This window comes from Lithobates pipiens, unplaced genomic scaffold, assembly GCF_037356315.1.
Source record: "Lithobates pipiens isolate NorthernLeopardFrog02 unplaced genomic scaffold, aLitPip1_a1.2 Scaffold_28, whole genome shotgun sequence".
Classification (NCBI taxonomy): domain Eukaryota; kingdom Metazoa; phylum Chordata; class Amphibia; order Anura; family Ranidae; genus Lithobates; species Lithobates pipiens.
Window position 1 is genome coordinate 173695599 of NW_027507789.1, and position 23911 is coordinate 173719509.

The 23911-nt window shown below is 42.8% G+C and overlaps 1 protein-coding gene across 1 annotated transcript in view; it reads left to right on the top strand.

The window, feature by feature from the left end:
* The window catches only part of LOC143935830 (vasoactive intestinal polypeptide receptor-like), a 228802-nt gene extending 205166 nt beyond the window's left edge, over window positions 1-23636 (top strand). The window contains exons 11-13 of the mRNA XM_077459946.1: window positions 4935-5064; window positions 21689-21730; window positions 22113-23636. Of these exons, the coding sequence (XP_077316072.1) occupies window positions 4935-5064; window positions 21689-21730; window positions 22113-22205 (265 nt within the window). The 3' untranslated portion in view covers window positions 22206-23636. The remainder of the gene's footprint in view (window positions 1-4934; window positions 5065-21688; window positions 21731-22112) is intronic.
* The last annotated feature ends 275 nt before the right edge of the window (window positions 23637-23911 follow it).

The window sequence follows — 23911 nt, forward strand, 5'->3', positions numbered from 1 at the left end:
TACTACCCCCACCATACACTACGCACCCCTCTCATCTACATACTACCCCCCACCATACACTACGCACCCCTCTCATGTCATACTACTCCCCACCATACACTACGCACCCCTCTCATCTACATACTACTCCCCACCATACACTACGCACCCCTCTCATCTACATACTACCCCCCACCATACACTACGCACCCCTCTCATCTACATACTACCCCCCACCATACACTACGCACCCCTCTCGTGTCATACTACTCCCCACCATACACTACGCACTCCTCTCATCTATATACTACCCCCTACCATACACTATGCACCCCTCTCGTGTCATACTACTCCCCACCATACACTACGCACTCCTCTCATGTGATACTACCCACCATACAATACGCACCCCTCTCATCTACATACTAACCCCCACCATACACTACGCACCCCTCTCATCTACATACTACCCCCCACCATACACTACACACCCCTCTCATGTCATACTTCCCCCCCACCATACACTACGCACCCCTCTCATTTACATACTACCCCCCACCATACACTACGCACCCCTCTCATCTACATACTACCCCCCACCATACACTACGCACCCCTCTCATCTACATACTACCCCCCACCATACACTACGCACCCCTCTCATCTACATACTACCCCCACCATACACTATGCACCCCTCTCATCTACATACTACCCCCCACCATATACTACGCACCCCTCTCATCTACATACTACCCCCCACCATACACTACGCACCCCTCTCATCTACATACTACCCCTCACCATACACTACGCACCCCTCATCTACATACTACCCCCACCATACACTATGCACCCCTCTCATCTACATACTACCCCCCACCATACACTACGCACCCCTCTCATCTACATACTACCCCCCACCATACACTACACACCCCTCTCATGTCATAATTCCCCCCCACCATACATTATGCACCCCTCTCATCTACATACTACCCCCCACCATACACTACGCACCCCTCTCATCTACATACTACCCCCCACCATACACTACGCACCCCTCTCATCTACATACTACCCCCACCATACACTATGCACCCCTCTCATCTACATACTACCCCCCACCATACACTACGCACCCCTCTCATCTACATACTACCCCCCACCATACACTACGCACCCCTCTCATCTACATACTACCCCCCACCATACACTATGCACCCCTCTCATGTCATACTACTCCCCACCATACACTACGCACCCCTCTCATCTACATACTACCCCCACCATACACTACGCACCCCTCTCATCTACATACTACCCCCCACCATACACTACGCACCCCTCTCATGTCATACTACTCCCCACCATACACTACGCACCCCTCTCATCTACATACTACTCCCCACCATACACTACGCACCCCTCTCATCTACATACTACCCCCCACCATACACTACGCACCCCTCTCATCTACATACTACCCCCACCATACAGTACGCACCCCTCTCATCTACATACTACCCCCCACCATACACTACGCACCCCTCTCATCTACATACTACCCCCCACCATACACTACGCACCCCTCTCATCTACATACTACCCCCCACCATACACTACGCACCCCTCTCATCTACATACTACCCCCACCATACACTACGCACCCCTCATCTACATACTACCCCCCACCATACACTACGCACCCCTCTCATCTACATACTACCCCCACCATACAGTACGCACCCCTCTCATCTACATACTACCCCCCACCATACACTATGAACCCCTCTCATCTACATACTACCCCCCACCATACACTACGCGCCCCTCTCATCTACATACTACCCCCCACCATACACTACGCACCCCTCTCATCTACATACTACCCCCCACCATACACTATGCACACCTCTCATCTACATACTACCCCCCACCATACACTACGCACCCCTCTCATCTACATACTACTCCCCACCATACACTACGCACCCCTCTCATGTCATACTACTCCCCACCATACACTCCACACCCCTCTCATGTCATACTACCCACCATACACTCCACACCCCTATCATGTCATACTACCCACCATACACTCCACACCCCTATCATATACTACCCCCACATGTCATACTACGACCCACCATACACTCCACACCCCTCTCATGTCATACTACCCCCCACCATACACTCCACACCCCTATCATGTCATACTACCCCCCCCACCATACACTCCACACCCCTCTCATGTCATACTACCCCCCACCATACACTCCGCACCCCTATCATGTCATACTACCCCCCACCATACACTCCGCACCCCTATCATGTCATACTACCCCCCACCATACACTCCGCACCCCTCTCATGTCATACTACTCCCCACCATACACTCCAAACCCCTCTCATGTCATACTACCCCCCACCATACACTCTGCACCCCTCATGTCATACTACCCCCCACCATACACTCCGCACCCCTCTCATGTCATACTACCCCCCACCATACACTCCGCACCCCTCTCATGTCATACTACTCCCCCCCATACACTCCACACCCCTCTCATGCAATACTACCCCCCACCATACACTCCACACCCCAACTCATGTCATACTACCCCCCACCATACACTCCACACCCCTATCATGTCATACTACCCCCCACCATACGCTCCGCACCCCTCTCATGTCATACTACTCCCCACCATACACTCCAAACCCCTCTCATGTCATATTACCCCCCACCATACACTCCGCACCCCTCATGTCATACTACCCCCCACCATACACTCCGCACCCCTCTCATATCATACTACCCCCCACCATACACTCCGCACCCCTCTCATGTCATACTACCCCCCACCATACACTCCGCACCCCTCTCATGTCATACTACCCCCCACCATACACTCCGCACCCCTCTCATGTCATACTACTCCCCACCATACACTCCGCACCCCTCTCATGTCATACTACTCCCCACCATACACTACGCACCCCTCTCATGTCATACTACTCCCCACCATACACTCCACACCCCTCTGTCATACTACCCCCCACCATACACTCCGCACCCCTCTCATGTCATACTACCCCCCACCATACACTCTGCACCTCTCTCATGTCATACTACCCCCCACCATACACTCTGCACCTCTCTCATGTACATTCTACCCACCATACACTCCGCTCCCCTCTCATATCATACTACCCCCACCATACACTCTGCACCTTTCTCATGTACATACTACCCCCCGCCATACACGCAGCACCCCTCTCATGTACATACTACCAACCATACACTCCGCACCCCTCTCATGTACATACCTCCCACCTCCATACACTCCGCACCCCTCTCATGTACATACTACCCACCATACCCTCAGCACCCCTCTCATGTACATACTACCCCCACCATACAATCCGCAGCCCCCTCATGTACGTATTACCCACCGTCATACCCTCCACTTTCCTCTCCTACTCCAATTTACCACCATTGTACAGTAGGGCCCCTACTAGGGAGATGGTGACCTATAGCATACAGAAAAACAGTGAGCGTGGATAAAGTATGTTACCTATTGGGCATGGCTATTTAGTTTGATTCAAAATTTTAGTCCCGATTTTATTTATTTTTATTTTATTTTTTTATATATTCTTCACAGTTATATATATATTTTTTTTTTTTTACAATCTTTTTATTTATTTATTTTTACGTTTTTTGGTGAGAGTTTTTGGTATCTTTGGTGAGATATCAGGGTTCTAAACGGGCCCCTGAAGTCTCACTTTTGAGAAAGAGAAAGGAAATGAGGAAACACGTTCCCCAGTTCCTTTCTCTATAGCGTCAGCTGCACTGTAGATGAATGAACAGGAGACAGAGGCTCCTGTTAATTCATAAACTAAAGCATAGTATTCTATGAATGAACAAAGTGAGCGATCAGTTCCAATCATGCACTGTGTTCTTTTAGAAAAGGTAAGGGCTGGTAAATGTCATTTACCAGGCCCTTTTCCCAGCCTCCATCCTGAAGATCCCCCCCCACAGCAGTCAGCTGGAGAGCAGAGGAGGGAAGTCGGCAGGGCTCTGACGCCGTTATTTTTTATCGCTTGAATTATTTTTCCCATTATGGGCGTGAGTAGGGCCTCATGTCTAAGTTTTTCCTAAGGTCTCACAAAGCCTAGAGCCGCCTCTGCATATGACAACAGAGGCTGCCCCAACAAATACAACAAAACCTGGTCTAATTGGTTGGCAGATCCCTCCACTGCTTCAGAGGCCCCTTAGCTGATCCCAATCATGAAATAGCTCCCAAGCGGGTGCCAAGTGTACCCATTGTATCTACGATATGTTACCATACCATGTATATCTGGGCATTGCACCACCCCGTGACCCAGCGGATAGTGCTGTTGTAACCACTGACAGAATATGTATACCATGCCAGATGTCTATGAATGAAAATGTAATAGCGTGACTCCTGCAAGGATCACATTGACACCATATAAGACCAATTTATGTTTAAGTGTTGTTCTTGTTTCTTGTTTTTGAAAATCAATATAAATACTTAAAAAAAAAAAAAACTAAATGATGCCCAGCTTCATCCTACCCACTTCCTGTGTGTCTAGGCTGTCATGGACACACATCCAGGGGGGGAGTCATCATGTGCTCTGGGCTTACAGTAAACCTCAACTGAACAGTGCCAACACCTCATTGCATGGAGGGAGGATGGTCCACTGCCTCTGTAGAGAGGAAGAGAAAAGACCTGTGTAAGAAAAAAAATATGTATATGGGTTTTTTAAGAAAAAAGATCCAAGAGGGGTTTCAGGTAGGAAGTTATGAGCAGTGGGAGCCGGAGTTCTGTTTTTAAAATACTTAAGGCTATTAAGTTGAAGAAAATTGTAAAAAAAAAAGTCTGTACATGTTTTTGTATATTTAATACTTGCATCATTTTCTTTTTTAGGAGACTAGCTAAATCTACTCTACTCCTCATTCCATTGTTTGGAATTCATTACGTTGTCTTCGCTTTGTTTCCTGAACATATTGGAGTTTGGGCCAGGTTATATTTTGAACTTGTCCTGGGATCTAATCAGGTAATTTACTGATTTATATAATGTTCAATAATAGATGTCAGATGATCACTGGGAATACACATACAGCGGGTAAAATAAGTATTAAACACGTCACCATTTTTCTAGGTGAATATATTTCTAAAGGTGCTATTGTCATGAAATTTAACTACCCATGCAACCCATACATTCAAAGAAACCAAAACAAATACATCCACAAATGAAGTTATTATGTGTAATTAAATGGAATGACACAGGCAAAAAGTATTAACCACATGAAGAAAAGGAGGTTCAAAAAGGCATGGGAAGCCAAAAGACACCAACTAAAATCTATCAGTAATTTGAAAGCAATCCTGCCCTTTGTCAGTGCAAATTAATAGGGATGAGCTGAACATCCCCCTCGCATCAGAACATGCAAAAAGTTTGCATCAGAACATGCGAACATGCAAACCCTATTAAACTCTATGGGACAGGAACATGAAAAATCAAATGTGTAATTTTAAAGTCTTAAATGCAAGTTATTGCCATAAAAAAGGTGTATGGGGATCTGGGCTATGCCCCAGGGGACATGTATCAATGCAAAAAAAATGTTTAAAACAACGTTTTTTTCAGGAGCAGTGATTTTAAAAATGTTTAAAGTGCAACAATAAAAATGAAATATTCCTTTAACCTCTTGCCATGTCAGCTCTCCTGCGCAAACCGCCATAGGTGTACGTCAGTGTTTGCATAGGAGATGGTGCCCCAATCAGAGCATCACAGGAGCGTGCCCATGAGTCTGGCACACTCGACGTCTGCCAGTGGTGTACATAGGCAGAACAGGGAACTATGTAAACAAGGCGAATCCCTGTTCTGCCAGATGACATGTCAGAGATCTTCTGTTCCCAGCGATCTATCATGTCCCTGGTAGCTCATTCCCCCTACAGTTAGAACACACCCAGGGAACACATTTAGCCCCTTGATCTCCCCTACTGTTAACCCCTTCCCTGCCAGTGTCATTTTTACATTAATCAGTGAATTTTTATAGCACTGATGAATGTAATAATGTAACTGGTCCCCAAAAAGTGCCTTTTGGAGTCAGATTTGTCCACTGCAGATTGCCACCATTACCAGTAAAACAGTAAAAAAATAAAAAATAAAAGTCCCTAAATCTATCCCATAGTTGGTAGACACGATAACTTTTGCGCAAACCAATCAATATAAGCCTATTACATATTTTGGTAAAAAAAAAAAAAAATCGCAGAAGAATATATATCGACCAAAACTGATGAATAAATTCGTTTTTTAGATATTTTTTGGAATATGTATTATAGCAAAAAGCTAAAACATTGTTTTTTTCAAAATTGTCAGTCTTTTTTTGTTTATAGCGCAAAAAAATGAAAACCGCAGAGGTGATCAAATACCACCAAAAGAAAGCTCTATTTGTGGGGAAAAAAAAGACATCAATTTTGTTTGGGTACAGCGTCGCACGAACGTGCAATAGTCAGTTAAATCGATGCAGTGCCGTATCGCAAAAAAAAAGGCCTGTCATTAAGCGAACAAATCCTTCCGGGGCTGAAGTGGTTAAATATCATGCCTTAGTCTGCCTGTAAAGTGGAGTATCTGTGTGATGTGTAGAACATTTCCGCAGCAAAATTACATTTCTAAAGGAAAAATGTAAAAAAAAAATTGGCATAGATTCCTCCCCAAAAATCCATACCGGACCCTTAACCGAGCATGCAGCCATGAGGACAGGATGGAGGGGTGAGTGAGCGCACCCCCCCCCCCGAACCATACCAGGCCACATGCCCTCAACATGGGGAGGGTGCTTTGGGGTCCCCACGCCTGGTATGGATTTTGGGGGGGTCCCCATGCCGTCTTTTTTCCTTAATACTGTCATAGGGTTCCCCTTAACCACTTCAATGCACTGCACTTATATACTCTGCACTGACTGCATTGTGTAGGTAATGTATATATAGATATAGAGATATACTACACGATATAGATATATACATATATTACACGATATAGATACAGAATCTCACAAAAGTACACCCCTCACATTTTTGTAAATATTTTATTATATATTTTCATGTGACAACACTGAAGAAATTACACTTAGACTTCCTTCTGGGACGACAGCCATGCAAACCAATTTGATGCAGTGTGCAGCGTATGGTCTGAGCACTGACAGGCTGACCCCTCACCCCATCAACCTCTGCAGCAATGCTGGCAGCGCATGTATATTTCCCAAAGACAACGTCTGGATATGACGCTGAGCATGGGCACTCAACTTCTTTGGTCGACCATGGCAAGGCCTGTCCTGAATGGATCCTGTCCTGTTAAACTGCTGTATGGTCTTGTCCACCATGCTGCAGCTTAGTTTCAGGGTTCTTGGTAATCTTCTTATAGCCTTTTCAGATCCTCCATGAGGTGCCATGTTGAACTTCCAGTGCCCAGTATGAGAGAGTGAGAGCGATAACACCAAATTTTGATTACAAACGTTTTTATTGGTGGTAAAAGAAACATAAGTAGATCAACAGACACAAGTACATGACAGCATCAATGGAAAGCATAATAGATATACACAACATACAAATGTTGCTGGCACAGCAGCGGACCAGGCCCAACAAGGAGCTTTTTTTTTTTTTAAAAAGGTGATTAAGGTATACAGCCTGGACCGTATGTACCAGAAGATGCTTATCAGGTGCAAAGATGTACATAATAGAAAGTTAGTAAAACAAGGGAGAATAAAAGAAACACAAATAGAAAGTTAACCTTGCAATAATTATTACTATTGACTTCACAGACAGATAGCTAATACTCTACAGTACTGTTTCCAAGCTGGTGCTAGTCACAGGCCCGGAACCAAGATATAGGAGAATAAGCCATCAAAAAGATAGAACTATAAGAATTCAATGGGACCGCCTGGACACCAGTGTCTCACCTACTGAGGGATATATGGGGAGGGACCCCCCGTAGGACCGGAGCACACCGGCCACTCGAACCATTTGGCAGTATGGATATGCATGGTGTCCATAATGGTGTGGTGTACCCGTTCCATTAGTCGGATAGCGTCCATCCTACCAAGAACCCCCGGCCAGGAGGTGACTTGCGAGCGCCAATGTAGCGCTATCGTCCAGTGGACAGCACAGAACAATGTATTGATCAACCTTTGGGTGGGACGGGAAACCTCTGCTATAGGAGCGAACAGCAAACAGTGTGCAGGTGACAAGTCAACCACGGATCCAACAATCGAGGATACCGTGGTGCGTACCCGATCCCAAACCCCCTGGAGCTGGGGACAGCTCCAGAAGGTATGGATCAGAGAGCCCGTTTCCAGGCATCCCCTAAAACAGTGGTCAGGAACCGTGGGGTAAAACCTGTGAATCCTATCTGGGGTGAGGTACCACCGAGTGTGAAGCTTCACAACAGTGTCCTTCACCGCCATAGATCTGGCACATTTATGCATATTCACAAGCATCACACTCCATTCCTCAGGCGAGAACTCTGTGTCCAGATCAGCTTCCCAGAGGCACATCGCCCTAGTTTTCTCTGGCATCTGAGATTCCAGAAGGTGTTTGTACACCGTAGAAATAATACCCCTGTCCCTGGAGTGACTATAGCATAAGGATTCAAATTGGGAATTAGAGATGTCGCCTAAAGAACTATAATGTGTTTGAAAAAAGTGTCTAATCTGGAGATATTTGTAAAATTCGGCTCTGGGTACCTCATGTTGTGATTGGAGTTGTGAAAAGGAGGTGAAGATCCCTCGTCTACCAGAAAGGGCCCGCAGAGTGACCAAAGACCTCTGGATCCACCATCTGAAGGCAGCAGGAGACCCAAATGCCAGGGGGAATCTCCTATCGCCCAAAAATGATGCCAAAGTAGGCCTGTTAGGTCGCAGTCGAAATTTAGTCCTATACAGTAACCAGAGGTATAAGGAGCTACTCACTATGCTATTAAGAGGGGCTAAGTCTCTGGGGCGGAGACTCTCCTGCCACAGGATTCCCGGGAGGAAATAAGGCCGCAAAGACTGAGTTTCAAATTGCAACCATGGTATACCAACCGCTGGAGCATGCCATTGAGCCGTCTGGGCCAACCTGGCCGCTAAATAATATAGCCATACATCCGGGAGTCCCAAGCCGCCCTGTAAAAGGGAACGATGCGTTAGATGTCTCCCCAGCCTGGGCCTCTTTCCCAGCCAGAGAAAAGTGTTAATATCGCGTTGTAGAGAGGTGAGGGTTTGGCGTGACACATAAATAGGGAGAGCTCTGAAGTAATATAATAGTTTCGGCAGAATAGACATTTTAACCGCTACAACCCTCCCTATCAAGGGGATGCGAAAAGTCGACCACAAACGTAGCCACCTCCGAACCATTATAAAGGCCGGAGGATAGTTGGCGCTATAGATTTCTGGTAAGGAAGGAGCTAAATGAACCCCTAGGTATAAAATTGTGTTTTTAGAGAGAGAGAGACCAAAATATGAGCGCATATTAGAAACTTCTGCAGGGGTAAAGTTGATAGGAAGGGCAGCACACTTAGCTATATTCACCCCCAAGCCCGAAAGCTTGTGAAAGGTGCCCAAGAGCTCCAGAAGATTGGGAAGAGCTATCAAAGGATTGGGTAAAAACAAAAGGACATCGTCCGCGTAAAGGCTAAGCTTGTACTCCCCTTCCTCTTTCAAGTACCCCCCTATGTTCGGATTAGTAACAATGGATAACACCAAATTTAATACACCTGCTCCCCATTCACACCTGAGACTTTGCAACACTAACGAGTCACATGACACTGGGGAGGGAAAATGGCTAATTGGGCCCAATCTGTACATTTTCACTTAGGGAGGTACTCATTTTTGTTGCCAGCGGTTTAGACATTAATGGCTGTGTGTTGAGTTATTTTGAGGGGACAGAAGATTTACACTGTTATACAAGCTCACTCACTACTTTACATTGTAGCAAAGATATAATATAATATAATATTTACAAAAATGTGAGGGATGTACTCACTTTTGTGAGATACTGTATACATATGCTACACAATGTTGATATAGATATATACTACACGATATAGATATATACAGTGGTGTGAAAAAGTGTTTGCCCCCTTCCTCATTTCCTGTTCCTTTGCATGTTTGTCACACTTAAGTGTTTCGGAACATCAAACCAATTTAAACAATAGTCAAGGACAACACAAGTAAACACAAAATGCAATTTGTAAATGAAGGTGTTTATTATTAAAGGTGAAAAAAAATCCAAACCATCATGGCCCTGTGTGAAAAAGTGATTGCCCCCTAAACCTAATAACTGGTTGGGCCACCCTTAGCAGCAACAACTGCAACCAAGCGTTTGCGATAACGTGCAATGAGGCTTTTACAGCGTCCTGGAGGAATTTTGGCCCACTCATCTTTGCAGAATTGTCCTAATTCAGTTACATTAGAGGGTTTTCGAGCATGAACGGCCTTTTTAAGGTCATACCACAACATCTCAATAGGATTCAGGTCAGGACTTTGGCTAGGCCACTCCAAAGTCTTCATTTTGTTTTTCTTCAGCCATTCGGTGGTGGACTTGCTGGTGTGTTTAGGATCATTGTCCTGCTGCAGAACCCAAGTTCGTTTCAGCTTGAGTACACGAACAGATGGTCGGACATTCACCTTCAGGATCTCTTGATAGACAGTAGAATTCATAGTTCTTTTTATCACGGCAAGTCTTCGAGGTCCTGAAGCAGCAAAACAGCCCCAGACCATCACACTACCACCACCATATTTTACTGTTGGTATAATGTTCTTTTTATGAAATGCAGTGTTCCTTCTACGCCAGATATACTTGGACACACACCTTCCAAAGAGTTCCACTTTTGTCTCATCGGTCCACAGAATGTTGTCCCAAAAGTCTTGGGGATCATCAAGATGTGTTGTGGAGAAATTGAGATGAGCTTTGATGTTCTTTTTGCTCAGCAGTGGTTTTCTCCTTGGAACTCTGCCATGCAGGCCATTTTTGCCCAGTCTTTTCCTGATGGTGGAGGCATGAACGCTGACCTTAACTGAGGCAAGTGAGGCCTGCAGTTCCTTGGACGTTGTTGTGGGGTCTTTTGTGACCTCTTGGATGAGTTGTCGCTGCGCTCTTGGGGTCATTTTGGGCGGCCGGCCACTCCTGGGAAGGTTCACCACTGTTCCATGTCTTCGCCATTTGTGGATAATGGCTCTCACTGTGGTTCGCTGGATTCCCAAAGCTTTGGAAATGGCTTTATAACCCTTTCCAGACTGATAGATCTCAATTACTTTCTTTCTCAATTGTTCCTGAATTTCTTTGGGTCTCGGCATGATGGGTAGCTTTTAAGGATCTTCTGGTGGACCTTACTGTGTCAAGCAGCTCCTATTTAAGTGATGCCTTGATTGTGAACAGGTGTGGCAATAATCAGGCCTGGGTGTGGCTAGAGAAATTGAACTCAGGTGTGGACAACCACAGTTATAGTATGTTTTAACAAGGGGGGCAATCACTTTTTCACACAGGGCCATGATGGTTTGGATTTTTTTTCACCTTTAATAATAAACACCTTCATTTACAAATTGCATTTTGTGTTTACTTGTGTTGTCCTTGACTATTGTTTAAATTGGTTTGATGTTCCGAAACACTTAAGTGTGACAAACATGCAAAGGAACAGGAAATGAGGAAGGGGGCAAACACTTTTTCACACCACTGTACATATATTACACGATATAGATATATACTACACAATATAGATATATACATATACTACACAATATAGAAATATACATATACTACACAATATAGATATATACATATACTACACAATATAGATATATACATATACGATATAGACATATACATATACTACATGATATAGATATATACATATACTACACTATATAGATATATACATATACTACCAGAGATAGATATAGATATGCATACATACTAAACTGCCTGCATGCCACTAACTAACCTGCCTAATCAAGCTCAAGTTCTCTCAATCTCTCCACATTATCACACTACATATGGCTGCTGTGTAAGCAGCCTTATATAGTGTGAAGCGTGGGCTTAGCCCCCTGAGCCATGATTGGCCACGAGTCAGGTGCATACTTTGTTCAATAAGCAGCTGTCAATGCACTGCGATCAACTTCCGGTTGTTCCAGTGAGCACTGTTGGGGCCATAATCTGGAAGTGGAAAGAACATAATTTCACTATAAACTGGCCACAACCAGGGCAAGATTTCTGACAGAGAAATGAAAAGAATTATCAGAAGAATTGTCCAAGAGCCAAGGACCATGTGTGGAGAGTTTAAGAAAGACCTGGAATTAGCAGGTAACAATTTTAACAATTGTTAAAAAAAAACAATAAGTATTGCACTCAACCACCATGGCCTGTATGCACACTCACCATGCAATATTCCATTGCTGAAGAAAAAGCATGTTAAAGCTTGTTTAAAATTTGCTCACAACATTTAGACAAGCCTGTGAAATACTGGGAGAATATAGCCTGGTCAGATGAAACCAAAATTGAACTCTTTGGATGCCATAATGCACCCCATGTTTGGAGGTCAAATGGCACTGCACATCTCTCCAAAAACACCCCCATACCAACAGTGATGTTTGGAGGTGAGAACATCATGGTGTGAGGCTGTTTTAAGCATACGGTCCTGGCAAACTTCATATCATTGAAGGAAGGATTAATGGAAACATGTACCAAGATATTCTTGATAAAAATCTGCTGCTTTCTACCAGAATGATGAAGCTGAAATGAGGGTGGACATTTTAGCAAGACAGTAATCAGAAACACGAAGCCAAGGAAACTATCAATTGGTTTCAAAGAAAGAAAATAAAGCTGCAAGAATGACCCAGCCAATCACCTGACTTGAATCCAATAGAAAAATCTATGGAAAGAACTAAAGATCAGAGTTCATAGAAGAAGCCCATGGAGCCTTCAAGATTTGAAAACTGTTTGTGTGGAAGAATGGGCCAAAATCACACCTGAGCCATGCATGCGACTAGTTTCTCCATACAGGAGGCATCTTGAAGCTGTCATTACCAACAAAGGATATTGTACCAAGTATTAAATTAATTTCAGTTAGCGTGTTCAATACTTTTTCCCCTGTGTCATTCTATTTTATTACACATAACTTAGTTTCTGGACTTATTTGTTTTAGTTTTGTTGTATGTAAGGATTGCATGGGTTGCATGTGCTGAAAATTTCTTGTCAATAGCACCTTTAGAAATATATTGACCTAGAAAAATGGTTACATGTTCAATATTTCCCCACTGTGTATTGATATTAATTGTGTTTTATTATGGATAATTATTATATATTTATAATTACAGAAATGCATACTAGAAAATGAACATACTTAGTGGATCAGTGATATTTCACCTTTGGGTAGATGCCAGTGAGATGTACTTACATCTCCTACAATTTGTCGATAGTTTTGAAGCTGCCATGTCTGCATTTGCAGTGCATTAATAAGAGTAAATTCCTCTTGTGGTAGCTAGTCTGGAGTTAAAGCCCAACTGAAGTTTCAGGTAAATCATCTAAATACATTCCAGGTGCATCAGACAAAATGTTTGTAAAGTCTAAAGCCTCATACACACGATCAGACTTTCTGACGGGAAATGTGTGATGACATGCTGTTGGCGGAAAATCCTACCGTGTGTATGCTCCATTGGACAATTGTTGTCGGATTTTCCACGGACAAATGTGTGTTGTCGGATTTTCCGAGCATGTGTACACAAGTCCGTCTGACAAAATTCCAAAGTACAAACACGCATGTGCGGAAGCAAGGATGAGCCAGAATCGGTGGGTCTTGTAAACTAGCGTTCGTAAAGGAGAATTGATAGAGTTATTGCAAACAAATTTTCAAAGGCTTTTTTTTCCAGTGATATCAAGAATACAGTAATATTATTATGCTTTTTTTTATTATTTAAAAAAAATAACAATAATAATAAAATAAAATAAATATTATTCATTTTATTATTATTATTTATTATTTATTATTTATTTGGGAAAGTTACCACAACACCATTAACCCCTAGTTTTTAAGATCAAAGATACAATTATGTTGGTGTCCCTTGTCAATTTTACATTGTATTTTTTTAAATGTAACTGCCTACTCCCAAACTGTCATTTGAAGTAAAACACATAGCCAAGTATTATTCTACACAATTTTTTTTGTGCACAAAAAAGAAAAACAAATAAAATTACACATGCTATCTGCCAATAGAACTTAACCAAAAAGTACATTCTATGCATCCAAAAATCTAGAAAATATACCAAATCAAATCATTATTCAACCAAAAAAATAATGTCAAAGCAATAACTCCAAGGCCAATAATAAAATGTTCTCTCCTCCGATTCCACAACATGTTTGGTTGACAAACGGCCATTCAGAAACTGAAAAGCGCAAAATGAAAAGTGTGAAATGAAAAGTGCAAAATGAAAAGTGCGAAATGAAAAGCGTGAATCAACACTGACCAAACTTCTACTAACACAAAATTAGCAGAAGGAGCCCAAAGGGTGCCGCTAAAGAGCTGAAAAACAACGTAGTATGTCACTACGTTCGTAATTGTTGGCCAACAATTGTGTGACTGTGTGTATGCAAGACAAGTTTGTGCCAATGCCCTTCGGACAAAATTCCACGGTTTTGTTGGCCAACAATCCAATCATGTGTACAAGGCTTTACAGTCTATTGTCTATATAAATCAATCACAACTTGTGTAGAAAAGCCTGTCCCCTGCCAGCATGCTACAGGACTCTTTCCCTTTGTGGGAAATCCTTCATCTCTTTGCAGAGGTCCATAAATTAACTCAGAAGGGAGAGGAGGGACGTGTTGGGCCTCTACAGAGAAACCAGTGTTTCCCATAATAGCAAGTGCAGCATGCAGGGGCAGACTTTTGATAAGGTCTACCTGTCTGTTTTTCAAGTGTACCTGACTGGGAGATTCATGTGGATCTATAGGCAGACAGATGTAAAAGAACTTGTGTCTCTTTTATACCCACTTACCTCCCAGTCTGTCCAGATTTGGGAAAAAAATGGGGAAAACGACTGCATCCTTTTCAATTTTTCTGGATCTGAGGTCCTGTTTACATCTAGAGATTTGAGATTGCGGGCGGAATCGATGCTGGCAAAACATAGGACACATTTGCGTGGCATTAATTTTTATTGGCACCAAAATGCAGAATGATTTTGCCGTGTTTTATCGTGTGTCAATCACACCACGTGAAGCTTGCTAACCAAAAGAAGCTCCTGTCCTTACACACAGATGGTCTACACCACTTTAGTCAGCTAATAGTTTTTGTATTCCTAGCCCCTCCCCAACCTGAGATGACTGCCACCATAGAATGGCACATGCAAAGGCACAAAGAAAATTTTAAACATAGTGGGAAATATCACTAAAACTGGGGGGTGCATGTGTTCCAGCACTTACACATAGCTCTTCAATCCACCAAACTCAAAAGTCTCTGTCCAATCAATCACAAACCGCAACCTTCCAACAATCACCTTTGTGGCAAAACACTAGTGCAGTGATGGCGAACCTTGGCACCCCAGATGTTTTGGAACTACATTTCCCATGATGCTCATGCACTCTGCAGTGTAGTTGAGCATCATGGGAAATGTAGTTCCAAAACATCTGGGGTGCCAAGGTTCGCCATCACTGCACTAGTGTATACCGAGAAGGTAGATCCATTGGGGAACGTTTCAACAGAAGTCCCTTATTTCATAATCACTGGGACACTGTGTGCAGCCTACCATGTGTCATGGCAATGCTGACGTCTTCTCCATGGAGTCTCCAAGTCCCCTATACACATCAGAAGGCTAAGAAGGAGTACAGTCCACACCTCACAAATCAAGACATAGAATCATGTCTGGACCCCATACTGACCAGTCTTGGGGCTAAATTTTAAAACAAACTGCTTAAAGCATGCACTTTATCTCAAGAATTACCCTCACTTGGCAACTGCTTGAATGGGACAAAACATGATGAACTGTCTTTTGCAATTCATAGTCATGGTACAGGCCATTATATGTCAAACACTGCCTAGAAAAAAGCCCACAATTTTAGAAGCCATGGCATTCCTGAAACAGTCACATACTTGACCCCTTATGTTTCAAGATGATTTTAATCCCAGTTTAGGGATTTGCTGGTGGCAGAATACACATAGTAAGGCCTGAATCACCAAATGATAAATATCCTAGAGACATACAGTAGTGCTATGCCTTAAAGACTTCAGAATTAAGGAAAAAAATCTTGAAAGCAGCTTGTAACATGACTATTATGTTGGATGGAACCTAATGGATACACTCCTTGATATAAATCTCTGACTTCATTGAAACACTATTGAAAAATAAGTGACTTTGGTGCTTGCAGCTGCCTGCATAAGATACCGCTGGGGGTTCTCCTTTAAAATAGCTGTATCTGCAATGGTAAAGCAATACTTTATATTGCTATAACCAAACAAGAAGGTCTGGACATTTGAACTTAGGACATTTTGATATGTCATTTGGGCTGCGCAATGCAGACCCCCAACTTTATTTATCTGTTGATCTGACCCATACCAATTAGGTTTTCTCCACTTTTACAATAGAACCATTTAAGACTTCATCAAGAATGATAATACTGTTAATAAAGATTTACCTTCTCTTAAATAGCAAACATCGTTAAGACCTACCTACCATCATCTATCTACCATAATATGCTAATATGACCTCTATTGGACTCACTCGCTGACAGGAACAAGTTTAGATCATCTGGAAAGGTCTTGCTCTTCTGGTCTCTGATCTAATGAATAAAACCCATAGGGATGGATTTACTAAAGGAAAATCGACTGTGCACTTTGCAAGAGCATTTACTACAGAGCTTAGTAAATTAGGTAAAGCTTCACTTTGCAAAGAATACCCAATCACATGCTTGCAATCGTATGCAAGGAAAATTTGATGAAAACAGCATTTTTGCTTGCATATGATTGTATAATGGCAAGTCAGCAGATGTCACCCCAATTTTCTAAACTCTAGATCAAATGCCCATTGCAGAGTCAGTACAAAGTCTTTTTGTTTTACTGAATCAATCCCAGCCTGTGGACATCTGGTAATGCCAACAAATACTCTCTGTTAGGCCTCAGTCAATGCTCTTTGGCACCAGTCCTTGGTTTTCTCCTAGTTCTATCTCACATTGGGCTTCAGGCTTTGTTCCCTCACAAATGGCATGGGTGACTCATTTCTCCAGCCTCACACTTCTGTATCTTTTATTTAACTGGTTATGCTAACATAGCCTTGCAATGCCACATCATATGATGTTAGTTGCATTGCAGACTTTTGAGACTAGGGAATGTTACCATCCCTTAAAATTTATACTTTTCAGACAGAATATTTTCCATCTCTGTTGGACTTTGCAACTCTATTTTAAGTTGGTCAGGGTTTTTATGCCAAATCTACCTCATGGTCAAATGTACCATGTTCATACATCTTTGTCACTTAGATATGGATGTGTATTCTGAGCTGCTGAAACTAGCAATAACTCTACTTGGTCTATACCTGATTGAAATCAAAGGATGGCTCACCTCCTTACTTTGCTGACACCCCTTCTTTATCTGTCTAAACAAATCTGTTGTTGCCCTTTATGTTCTTCTTAAAATGGCAAACACATTTCTGATGCATATTATGCAAACATTTCCCTTAAAATCTTAAGGCCTTCTTTCAATAAAAGCTATCATTATGTTACAAGCAGTGTTGGTCATCTTACTTTAAAAAAGTAATTAGTTAAGTTACAAATTACTTCTCCCAAAAATTTATTGCGTTAGTAACTCGGTTACTAAATTGGAAAAGTAATTAGTTACTCAACAAAGTAACTGTAACAGGGGTGGCAGCGGTGGTACTTGAGGAGGTGGCAGTGGTGGTACTTGAGGAGGTGGCAGTGGTGGTACTTGAGGGGTGGCAGCGGTGGTACTTGAGGGGTGGCAGCGGTGGTACTTGAGGGGTGGTGGTGGTGTACTTGGGGGGAGGCAGTGGTGGTGGTGTACAGTACTTGGGGGGTGGCAGCGGTGGTGTACTTGGGGGGGGGTGGCAGGCAGCGGTGGTACTTGGGGGGGTGGCAGCAGTGGTGATCCCATCCCCCACCACCACTGATCTCATCCCTACCGTATCCCTCCATCACCTCTGTTGTAGAAGTGATGGTGGGTGGGTAAAGATGGGATCAGTAAGAAGCAGAGGTGGTGGAGAACTTGGGATGGATTGATTGCACTGCAATTCGAATTGTCAGACAGTCCCTTACTTGAATGCCTCCAGGGATGCCTTTCCTCATGGGGAGAGAGAGAGACCCTCCCCTTCACTCGATTGGTGTCAGCTGGTCCGCTGACTTCATTTTTCAGTGTCCGCCCCGCCTCCCACATTCTCTCTCTCTGGATAGGCGGAGTGGGATGCGGCGGTCCAGACAGTCTCTCTGAGTCTCAGCCTCTTCTCAGCTCAGCGGGCAAAAGCCCCCCTCCCCGCGGCGGAATGAACGGCCAGGCAGCGCGGCCACGGTGGGCCTCCTGGGCGGTAAATGTAATTGCGGTAACGCCGCGCAAGTAATATGAACCGAGTTACCATGAGGGGAAGAGTAATCAGTTAGATTACTCATTATCCTCTAAAGTAACTGCTTTAAGTAACTCCCTTTATTTTAACTGAGTTACTTACATCACTGGTTACAAGAAACCAACTTTTCTACTCATAACCCCCACCGCCTAATCTACTTTATTTTGTCAATGTCCCCATTGTTTTTATATCACATTTGGGGACAAAATAATGGGGGTTGCCATCCTCATACACAATAACTTACCATTTCAACTAACTTAAATAAATTTATCTATAGGGACCCAAATAGTAGGTATGTCCTTCTCAAGGGGTCCATGGCAAGCAAATAGTTCACTATCATCAATATCTTTGCCCTAATCTTTAATTCACCATGCTTCTTCATAGTTTTTCAAAATTTCAGTTGTTTGTCTAACTTTGAACATTATAATTCACCCCATAACATCAGGGGCGATTTAAACTGGTAGCACAACCCAGCCTTAATAGGAGTAACAAACATATTACTTTGTGGGCCTTTGTGAAAACCCTTCAGAGTTTTCAACTAACAGATGTTTGGTGCACCCACAATAGGCCCATACTATTTGTAACCCAAAAACAGCTACACCTGACTTGTACCTGCCAACTCCAGAAACATTACCATATAGTAATGCCAATGGTCTGACCACAACATTGTCTCATTTAGGAACTAAAGCTTGGGATTGGCCCTGACTCCTTTTGGAGACTTGATGACTTCCTAATATTGCATCCTATACATACCCACTGTCAGAAACCATGCTTCAGACTGAGATAGAAGTACAGTTAAATAACAATTGTTTAATAATAATAATAAAAATGGTAAACAGAGTAAACGTAGTCAAAACATAGCCAGAGTTCAGGAACCAGAATTTATAGTCAGACAAGCCAAAACGTCAGGGAGCCAGAGATGAGTAGTAGAACAACGAGCAGGATCTGGATCCAGAGGGAATGTCAGCCAAGCAAGTCTTTAACAGGAACACAGGAGAGCATCTTTAGAGATGTGAGAAAGATGAAGGCAGAGATCATCTGGACTGGACGGCTTAAGTAGGCAGGACTGACGAGCAGGATACCATCAACAGGTGAGTCACTGTGGAGAGATAGGAGCTGAGCGGCCAGCTTTGAGAAGGATGGGCTGAGCCCAGCCCTGACACCCATATGCCAACCAATGTTTTAGAGCTGTGGTCTTCAAACTGTGGCCTTTAGGGCACTATTCCTCCCACTTACACCTATAGCAAGATGTAACTCTTGCCACTGACACCTATGATGAGGCACCATTCCTCCCATTGATAGCAATGATGGGGCACCGTCCCTCCCACTGATACCAATGATGGGGCACTGTTCCTCCTTCTACTGACCATAGGTACTATTTTCTTTTCTTTTGTTTTTTACTCCTGACTACTAAACCTGAGACATTATTTATTCCCACTGATGCCTGAACATTTTTTTCACCCACTGGCCACAATCAAGCCCTCCTAAAGTCTGAAGGACAGTAAATTGGCCCTTTGTTTAGAAAGTTTGGAGACCTTTAGAGGAACGTTTCCTTCACAATAAAGCTGAAATCTCAAATACTATTCTTTGGGCCACATAATTCATTACAGCATTACAATGCATAAGGAATCATATGCTGAACCCATACTCCTAATGGTAGAATTGCATTTGTTCTCTAAATGTCATGCTTAAAATTCTTACCCAACAAACTCTCCAACAAATTAAAGAAAAAAGTCTGGCCATCAAAACATTATTTTCTTGCTAAAAAATTCCTTTGCTTCTTGAAAGCTAGCTTTTTAATTCCTTCACATGTAACAAGCACTAGATTTGCAGCAAGGCTGAACCAATTTATGAAGCTACACTATATAAATTACAAGTCTTGAACGGAAATATATTCCCACCCTAATGCCAATGTAGAGATATTTAAAATCTTTATCAAACTTTCCTATCTTTCCATCGACAAACATGGTTAGACAATCCCATTTCCTACCCTAACCCCTCAACAAATCGAAACCTGACCTTACACTAAAAATCAAAATGTACAATTTTTTATCAAACCTCAAGGTTCCCTTCAAATGTAGAGAACATTTAACTGGAAATTACTTCATATCTTTTTTTGATTGACTAAAAGGTAAAGTAGATACAATCCTACTTATGGAATGTGTATTCTGTCCTCCCACAATTCCTAATCTCACTTCCAAGGGTGACAGTAAACCCTGGTTAACAATAAGTGCAACTTCACACAAACACATAACCTATGTGAATTTTTAATATATGTTTTTGTTAATGTTTTATGATATAACCTTTCAATGACACATACGTGTAATCCAGGGACAGGCAGAGGTCAGGGCAGGCCACAGATGACAAGTGTAAACCAGGGAGAGGAAGAGATGAGGGCAAGCAACAGATAAGTGTAATCCAGGTAGAAGTAGAGGTCAGGACTGGCAGCAGGTTAGAGAGTAATCCAGAGCAAAGTTCAAGGCAGACTAACTAGGACTAGGGTCAGAATGAAGTTTCAGGGTGATAAGTAGGGAATAATTATACGTAGAATTATTACAAGCCCAGAAACAGCTTGCTTGTGATGCTGAAATAAGGTGCCATAGATGCACAGCCTATGGGGGCACTAGAGGCAGAGCTGCTTGAGACGATGCATCTGATGCAGGCTGGGTAGAAGAGACCATGGCTAAGGGAGTGATTCCAGTTAAATGAGCTATAGCCCTTTGTTACAGTGGAGGCTAGAAGATAAAAACATTAGCCTGCAGTTTAATTTGTTATTTACTTACCTTATTTGGCCCTATATAAGCCATTGTAAATAGGACAGGAGTGCTAACCAGCAATATTTTATTGGAGACAGCCCATCAGACTATGTACATCATCGATATGTACATATGGATAAAAGTAACAATCAAAAAGGGGTTTACTGCAAGGACGTCTTTAAGTTTGGGCTGTTTTTTTTTTTGTTTTTTTTTGCTGGTTTAAAAAGCTTTTTTTATTTCTTGAAGGTATCAAAATGTTTAATTATGAATGTTTTGTCATCCTAATGTGTAGGAAGAAATCTGTTACATTTTCCTATTTCTATTCTTTTCCACCAGGGATTCATTGTGGCTTTGTTGTATTGCTTTCTTAATGGAGATGTGAGTAATATTTGTCATCATCATTTATTATCATTCTTACACTAAAGACTCTCTCGTCCCTCCCTCTCCCATCTCTTCTCTCCTCCCCTCCAGTGTAGGATTAGCTGAATATGTGATCATTGTTATTGGTTGCCACAGTGGCCCCATGATCAGGAGCTTGGTCCTGCCTGCTCCTGATCATCGGTATTGGCCAAGAGCTGTCTTTGACATCTCTGTTACTGTGCTGGGAACGCACAGCTAGCATGCTCTTAGCACGGACAGCTCTCCTGCCCATGGATATTAAAGCCCACCCTCTTTGCCATGTGCATTATGTGTTCAGAAAGAGGTCTAAAATACCAACGCTACATCCATCATGATCTATTTCTTCTTTTCATAATTTCAGGTTCAAGCCGAGATCCAGCGGCACTGGGGCAAGTGGCAAAGTTCATTGGAAAGCAATGTGTTCAACCTGGTGACTCAGGACTTTACAGCATGAATTATCACATACTAACTGATTATGGAAATGTGTATGAAGACAGTTCAGGATGAACATGCTCCTGGCTATGGGGGGCATAAAGGAGAGATGCATTGTGTGGAAAAGCAATGGTGCTGAAGGCTTCTGAGAGTTCCTGGATCAACAGACTGCATTATGGCCACTAGATGGTCGATGATGAGCATACTTATTGCCTATTATCTCAAACCCATCCTCCAGGCATGAAAAATGAACAAAGCAAACCCTACTATAGTGCGTACTAACCTGAATCCAAAGCACCAAGTCTGGTTCCTCTTTTATCTATTTTCTCTCTGCCTGCATGACTCACTCCTAATAGATTAAGCCAACACCTCAACCACCCAATGGGACGGCCTGCCCCCTTTATCCTGCAGCTAGCAGATGATTCCTACTCTCAGCTCTGATTCTCTGAGCCTGTGAAGACGGGGTGTGTCACTTTCTTCCAATCAGCTGTCATATTTCACAGACATGTGTACTCTAGCTCTGCAGTGTGTGTGACAACATATCCCTGCCCCTTGCTTCCTGCTGCTGAGGAAAATCTTTTCATCTGTGTGTTATAGAAGGCTGTAGAGAAGAGAGGGTAAACAGGTACAACATATATAGAAGGATTTGTTTCACCTCTCCGTATCATCTGAGGCAAGTCACTTCACTAGGTATATGTAAATGTTAACAACCAGTTTAAGTATGTACACCACCGCCACCTAGTGGCCATAAGGAAGTATTTTCTGCATTTGCAAATCCGAATTAAAGAGGATATAGCCTGAGAACATTCCATTTGCACAGAACAAATGTTGCATGCAGTTTCAATGGGCGCACAGCCATGTGAATCCTTTATAAATACACCTCATCGTTTTTGGGGATGCCTGTTAGTGAATTTGCCTATCTCTCAAAAGCAAAAAAAATCCACATTTTTTATGACAACGTTAAGGCAATAATAAGTGAATCTCTTTATAGATTTGTAGTTTACGTTTTTTCAAAGACAAAGGAATGTATGAACCTACAGTATATAAATTGAATCTGTAAGGGTCTATTTGATTTACAGTTTATGTGGACACTGGGAAGCTGCCGGCTACTAATATCCTAATAGAATTCCTAGTAACATCCAACAATTACACTCCTTAAGTGGACTCTCTCTATAATGTAGAATGAATTGTTCTGTGTGAGCCGATACCATTACCAGCACACTCAGGGAGATGTGGAGGCATAAACTATTGTAAAGAATTCCTGACAGCTGGGTCTCCAATAAATGTAAGGATCTGGTAAGTGATCCAATCAGCTGGTGCTGAAGTAAATAAGACACTGTGATTTTTTCCATTAAAGGAGAACTCCACTTTCATAAAAAAAAATAGAGCATGCCAAATTGTTACACAAGCCATTTTGTAATTTAATGTTATTAAAGTTACCATTCCATTTCAATCTGTAGCCACTGTAATTTTTCAAAACTGATCAAAAAACTCACTGCAATTTGGGGGGGTTGCTTGTAGCAGCAAGGACCACTTGGTACAGCAACCAGCCCTATCCAGCTTCAGCATATTTCAGCCTGCCATAGACTTCAACAGGCTGCTAAGCTGTGGCCCCTGGGTGCCTGAAACATGGTAACATCTGGGAGGAGGGGGGGGGGGGGGTTGGGGTGGGCTGAACACCCCCCAGATTTCTGTGGTTTACTTCTTGAACATCCATCAGTATGTGTC